Raw genomic sequence first — 7,491 nt, 5'->3', positions numbered from 1 at the left:
GTAAAGTACAGATACCCAAAAATTCTACTTAAAAATTCTATTTAAGTACAGTAACAAAGTATTTGTACTTAGTTACTTTACAACTCTGTTAAAAACTCTGAACTTTTGAGTTCAAACTTGTGCTGCAATATTTCCAACAGGACGTCATGGCCAAAGAGAAAAATTGTACATCTAACCAAGTCTTATAATCTTACATCCAGCCCAAAAGTATTTTTAATTTGAGAAGATTCAGATTCAAATTAAATGAAATAATCTGCCAGTGCAGTYAGAAACTTCTCTTGAAATATGAAACATTTCCAGGCTAACAAGATTAATCTAACACATGCTCTTGCTTAGTTTATCAGCCTCAAAACAAGATCAAAAATACTTTTTGGCTTTATGAGATCYTAACGCTTGGTTAAAGGGACAATTCACCCCTGCTTCTCTCACATGATGCTGTTAGAAGCAACTCATTTTCCAAGAATAAACACAAGAACGCTAATGATAGAAAAGTCAAGTGATATTCACAAAACACTTTTTGTTTTGTACCCATGCAGCACTGATAGCTGTATAAGTTCAAATTACGACTCTGTGTCTGTGTGTCCGTGTGTTGATGTGTGTTTGTCTCTGTGTGTCTCATGAATCATTCTATAGATTTCCATGAAAGTTTCAGAAAGCTTTCATTGGCTCTACAWCTACAACTGGTTAACTTTTTGAGTCAAGCCAACCAAGGACGGCGATCACAGCCAGTCACATTTATCAATCACAAAAATAACACCAATAACAGTAGGTTTTACGAATATTAACCTAAAATTTTCTGTTGTAGCATCTGAGAGTTATCAACAACACATACTCTGAGCAGATGTTGCAACATTGTGTGACATCTAGGGGTTTGATCAAAGTAAATTTTGATTTGAAAGGCCATGGCAACTTTAAGTCCACTGTTACCTCTTTTTATTCGTCTTTTTGTGGCCCTCAGACATTTAAGAAGGTGAAAAATATTTCAGCAGGCACATGCTATGCTCCTTAGCCTGGTTTAAACCAGACCCTGTCCTTCACTTTGCTTCATATGAGGGTCTGGACTTGATGCATAGAGAAGTGATTCTTGCAGGAGGCTTGGCCTCTGCTGAAGCATGTGTGTATCGTCGCTGTGACGGAGGCTAAGTTAAGAAGCTAACCAGAAATCACTTATTCTGTAAACAACCCTACTGAGAGGAGAAATATACCGAGCCGAAAGAGACGACTGTAAATGAGAGCTGCTGRTTTGTCAGACAAATTTAATTTAATTTGGAAGCCTTATCAACACYGACTGGCTTCATTCACTTCCTCCACTGCCGTATGCTAAAATAACTAGCAGACACTGCGCAGAACATCGACGTCATTCAAAACTCTGCCTTCTGTTTGCTGATTGGCCCAGGTAAAATAAACTACAAGAGACTGCACAGAAAATAGACGTTCTCTTCTCTGATTGGCCCGGCTAAAAATCTGCCAGCGAAATCCTTGTCTATGGGAGAAATCCCAGACGGAGCAGTGAAGGGAAACTAGAATTGAGCGGAGCTGCGTAGGAAGGCAAGAGCCAGGCTATATGATCCTCTACAAAAATTAAAAGCATATTAAATATAGAATGTATTAATAAATGGCTTCATCTGAACCAATATCAGTTCTAATTTAAGGACTACGTCTTTGGAAAAAAAGATCTCATTTGTAGGAAGCCTAAAAAATGTGGGTTTAATTTCACAAAGTGCTTTGTGATAGTTCATCACATGATGCAAGATTCGATAAATATTCTTAAAAGAGCCCCGCTCACTGATCTGTGGTGGAAAATATTTATTTGCTTGAAATACGGTCGATACAGAGGCAAGAAAATAGGCGCTGCAGAAAACTGACAAACTAATCTCWGTGTTTACAGCAGCACTGGTCATATATCAAATGTCAACCCAAAACAATTTATCTGAAGCAGTGGAACATTTAGAAATGAAAGAAAACTCTGCCTGAAAGCAAAACATTGTTCCAACAAAATACACTAAAAAATAAAAAAAAGAGAAAGCTTTCTTTTTGTTTCGCCTGTTTGTGATACAACACCAAAAAAGCAACCACGGCACTGTGTGTATAATATTCAGAGTAGGTTTGTTAAATAATTTGATCTTGTTGGGTGAATAGATGACTCTGAAAAAGTACCTTTCTGGGTTAAAATAAAAAAGACTTTTAACGCATTTTCATACATTCATTTTGATTTTTTTTTTCTGAATTAAATTCATTAGGTTGATTAAAAGTCACATATGGGGGCTCTCAACTTAATCAAAATGGTTGCATTAATTCCATTTTGTTCTTGTATGTCTTTTTCTAATTGACAGCGTAGTCTTGTTGTCTCAGTCTGATCTCTTTTCATTAATTTAACATGATTCATAACCAACAAAATAATTTTTCAAAGAATTCTCTTTCATTTCACTAAAAAAACTCACATAAATTTCTAATTAATCTGACAAAAAAGCTATATAGAAGAACATTCATTTGACCCACCCAAATAAAATAAATCAGGTGTATTACAAGGATKAAATTGGCTGTAAAAAATAGATTGACCAAGCAAATTACTATATGACTGCATCATCTTGAGGAAAAAAATATTAGTCCATTTATACCCCCTAAAGACAGAGGCGAGACCACTGAGTGTCCAAAAATAAATAAATTTGCATTAACAGTTTATTTCAGAAGGGACYGTGCACATTATATGTGCCTGAATTGAAGGCTGGTTTTCATCTGTAATCCCTCGGTTTGAGACAGAAGCAGTGTTTCTATGAAAACTCAGCTAGCCCTCTGTAAGTACTCACTGGTCTCACTAGTCTTTCAACGTTCTCAGCAATCTCTCAGAACACAACATATTTGGTGGCTAATATAGCCAACTTTGTCACATGTAACCAGTTATCAAAGGATCACAGCCAACTGGTTCTGGATGTCCTTAGTACCAGTGATTCATGGGCCAAATATTTACAAGAGCTTATTGAACATGCGTGACTTTGGGTGAAGTTAGTTTTAGAAACCAGCCTCATCTGCTAATCACAGTTCTTGCATTATCTGGCTGAAATAACCAAACTGTAACCTTCTTTGTCGAGTCAACCAGGGTTTCTTTTTGAACTTTTGCTTCATACTTTTTTCTTCTTCCTGACAAGTGCAATGGTCATCTGGTTCGGGAGAAGTGATTGGTGAAGCATCGTAATTCAGAGCTTTGCTGTCCTTAAGAAGATACTCCTTCTTTAACAGTAGAAACTGATGGAAGAGCAATGGAATCAGATTATATTAATACAATGAGATGCATAAGCTTCTGTGAAATGCTTAGCGACCACATAAGTCATCCAATGACTTTTCAGTGGTCTCTCTGTGATTTATTGTCGACTCTTTTTCCACCAGCACCTCTACAGCATGGTTTGACTTGGCTCTCTATGGTTTTTCACTAGCAAGTATTCATGAAACAAGCAGTTTTTTCAGAGCATACTTTGCTGTGGTTTCAAGTGTACCGGGCTGACCTGAAAATGTGACATCAGAGGACTGTTGGTCATTGATTGGTTAAGGGGTGGAGTCACTGGTTGTGTCACAAGAGCTACTCTCGCAACAACCAGATCCATCATTTGCAAATAACAACACTACCATTGTTGTATTGCATATCTTTTTGGGGTCTTGTTCTTCTACTATATTTAATGGTGGCTGGCAAATATCTTAATGGAGCTTAACCATGCTGGTAGAGCATGTGGCATTAATTTTCGGACTCTGGGACCACCAAACTTTACGATGAACCCACCTGCTGGAACTGTTACTCCCAATTTACATTACTTGCGTTCCATCTCCGCTCCGCTCCGGTCCGACCTCRGCAGCAAATACGCACCCATTATAATCAATGAGAGTGTTTACACTGGCTGCGCAGGGCGGCGGTGAGCGGACGGTGATCCGTCAAAATTAGAACAGATCCTATTTTTGCCAGACACCGGAGCAGCGCCGGAGTCAATTTTTAAAGATTACGTCGCACCAACAGGAAAAGAAACGAGCACAACATCCATATTTTCAAAATAAGACACTATTTGACAGAATAATTTGTCATAATAATGTCGAAATTGCGGCTATATTAATGAATATACGTATATATTTATACACAAATGCTGTCAGAATGTATCATTCTATTTGGGAAGCAGATAGAAACATGTAGCATGAAGCATYTGTGTACACACACGATACACGTGGATTTTATTTTGAAATCAGAAGTTTCAGAAAGACGACAGCGAGACAGTTTAAACATATATATCAAAAGCCTTTATATCGTTGMTTTCAGCTGTGTTTGGAGTTCGTCTTTCTCAGAGTTAATTATTTTTTCCTGTGACTTCCACATTTATCACTGAATTTATCGCGCTATCTGCTTCCTGCATGTCTGTTGGACCGGATCGGAGCGGAGGTAATGTAAACTGGACTTGAAACGGTGCAGCTGTGACCTGCGTTGCGGAGCGGAGCGGAGACGGAACGCAAGTAATGTAAATCCGGAGTTACTGAAGTGTGAAATAGAAAACTACCCAAACTGTGCTGAACAGAGTTCAATCAAGTTGAACCATGCTGTAGAGGCACCAGTGGAAAAGGGCCATTAGGCTTCGCTCCCACTGTATGTCTTAATGCTCGATTCTGATTTTTTGCTGAAATCTGATTTATTTATTTATTTATTTATTTTTGTGGATGGATTGACGTGACCTGTATACACAGAAGAATATGTGATGTTTCATGCTGTTTACATAAATTAATATGGATGCTACACGTTAGCAGGTGTGTATCCACTGTGAAGTTGTTATGCAGTAAGAGTCGATTAAATAATTATCTGACATGCTTTTTTAGTTCACTGTTTACATTTGAACCTGCCTCCGCAAGATGATCGTTCAGACTGCAGTAGCTTTGAAAAACATCAGATGTGTATTTGTTTTGTACAACATACTGAAAAGACCTGAGTCGGATTTGGAACAAAAGAAATCTAATTTGTCACGTTCAGACTTTTATCAAAAAATCCAATATGGGTCACTTTACGGTAAAAAATCTGATTTTGGTGGCATTTGRCTGCAGTGTAACTGTAGCCTTATGGAACTCACAATACACTCTCAGTGATCTTTATCTCTGCAGGGAAACAAGGTTGCTGTTGGTCTTTCAACCAGTTCTCAAGGTTATTCAGACAGTAGATTTCTATGAAAATTGAAAAAAAAAACTTTAGTTCTATTACCAAGTCCTCTAGGACCTTCAGATAGTTTCCTATGGCATACATTTTTAGCGGTTTTACAGACTCTGGGACATCTACTCAATCATGGCCACTCTGTTTGCCCAGTGGTCTCTGTCCTATAGAAGGGGACCCTTGAAAATTTGTTGGTTTGAGAGAAGTTCAAGGACAATACCTGATTTGTGTGTATGTTTAAGGATGACTACATACCTGCAAACACTGCAGACAAAGCACTTGGGGTGGTACGTGCGGCCCAGAGCAGAGACCACCTCTCCTGTGATAAAGCTGTCACAGCGGTCGCAGCGTGTACCGTACAACCGCTGGTAGTCTGCCGTACAAATGTACTCGCCCTTCTTCTGGAAGAAGCCGGATCGTGCCAGATCACAGTTACACACTGTAAATAAAAGGCAAAAAAAGACACTTGAAGCAGCAAATAATAACACAAAGTTATGTTAAAGGCTATTTTTAGTATATGTTTTGTTGTTTTCGTGTAAGATTGTCTTTCCACATGGCTGCCAAGGAAGTTATTCAGTTCCAGACAATGGTGAGTCAATTTGCTCTGATGGGAATATAATGATATAATCAGGGGGAAAAGTCATTTTGTGCAGAACAAAGCAAAGAGGGAATCAAACCACACCAAAACATCAACTAAAAACTCATTAGGTCCTGGTGGGAAAAACAGAATTGACTTGCCATGGATGAACAAGGTGAACACTCAGTTTGTGTATCCTTATATCACACATAAGAAGAGAATATGTGCCTCAGTCCTTTCCTTTGAAAATGAGATGGAATCCCAGTGGGTGTAGAGCAGCTCGAAGGCACCCTCTCAGATTAGTTTCTCCTGGTATCATTTGCCTCATCAGTGTCATTTAACAACGGGAAGACAATACGACACAGATGTGGATGAAATTAGATGAAACCCTTTTTATTGATAGTTTTGACCAGATGAAAATGAGAGATTTTGCAGGTGAATTTTGCCCTCTTTTTTGGGATGTTATAATTTTGGACTTGACATTTCTTCCTTGCTGTGTACTGGCACTGTAATTAGCACATGGCTACAATTATCATGCAACTCTGAGCATTATGTAACAGTTGTGCTGGCCTTGGTTGAGGTGAGTGGTCATCAGGCCTTTGATGCCCAATGGTGGAATAAAGGTATATAAAAAATGTTTTATTTTTTAAAATATGCTAATTCGTTCAGCCACATGGTTCATTTACTGCAGCTTAGCATAAAAAAGTCTAAACGCACTAACAGATGAAATGAAAAACCTTGATCCTTTAAATACAATATCATTCGAGCAGGTACTAAACCACTAAACTGTGAATCATTGCAAAAACAATCACATGCTTTTATTTTGATGGGCTGCTTCCGCTAGAGTAAAAAAACTAAAACTTTATGTATTTATTTATTTTTGTGACATGTCTGTGACAATAATGGAAAATTTTTTGAGAAGTTTATCAAGGATCTTGACAAAAAATGAGAACCAAAAAAAGGAAAATACGGTTAGCATGGATGCTAATAATAAAGCGAGACAGAAACAGAAACTAAGATAAATGTGGTAAAATTCAATTCACATTTGCAAAATAGAAGGAAAAATGTCCTCAGGCCTTAATAAATAATTACAAGAATAATCTAAATACAGACAAAAATCATACTTGTAATATGCAAAAAAAAAAAAAAGAGGTGAAATTGTGTTTAGGTCCATTGTCAACAAGATAACAGCATGACTTAAAGTGTTATTCAAGTCATGTGTTACACTATCATTGGTTAGTAAAAATCGCAATACCAGTTTTTTACAATATCCTGCAGCCCTAATACTGTACAAGGCAGAGTTTTGTTGGGAGATTTTGCGTTAATATATTCTGTCAATTATATTTTGACATATAACAGCCACCATACATCTAAATCTTGATGCACCACAAGCTGAGTAAGAAATGATGCACACTGACGGCAATGATTGACTTCAGTAGGACAATATTTTCTGCTGCGCAGCAAGAACAGCTGAGGATCACTCAGAGGATGATAAAGAAAAGGTCAGAGCAAAGACATTGACTAAGCTTCAAAATTTCCCCAGATCCCAACTAGATATTGCTTTTGTGCTGGTACAYTCCAATCCACAACCCATAGGTCCAGATATTTAGCTGTCAAAGTCAGTATCAGACAGCCAGGGCATGCTAAGAAATGCATGTTATTGGCACAATAACCATTAAACTTTAAACCTTTAAACAATTTCCATCCATCCATCCATCCATCCATCCATCCATCCATCCATCCA

At 37.8% G+C, this 7,491-nt stretch overlaps 1 protein-coding gene across 5 annotated transcripts in view; it reads right to left on the bottom strand.

Annotated features, from left to right (window-relative positions):
- LOC106534708 (actin binding LIM protein family, member 3) overlaps positions 1-7,491 on the bottom strand; it is a 48,185-nt gene that overhangs the window by 32,829 nt on the left and 7,865 nt on the right. For all 5 annotated transcript variants that reach the window (XM_014031427.1, XM_014031428.1, XM_014031430.1 and 2 more), the window contains exon 3: positions 5,426-5,609. In XM_014031427.1, the coding sequence (XP_013886881.1) occupies positions 5,426-5,609 (184 nt within the window). The remainder of the gene's footprint in view (positions 1-5,425; positions 5,610-7,491) is intronic.

Source organism: Austrofundulus limnaeus, unplaced genomic scaffold (genome assembly GCF_001266775.1).
Source record: "Austrofundulus limnaeus strain Quisiro unplaced genomic scaffold, Austrofundulus_limnaeus-1.0 Scaffold1250, whole genome shotgun sequence".
In the NCBI taxonomy this organism is placed as follows: Eukaryota; Metazoa; Chordata; class Actinopteri; order Cyprinodontiformes; family Rivulidae; genus Austrofundulus; species Austrofundulus limnaeus.
The sequence above is the reverse complement of the archived record's forward strand: the minus strand, read 5'-3'. Positions and strand labels throughout refer to the sequence as shown.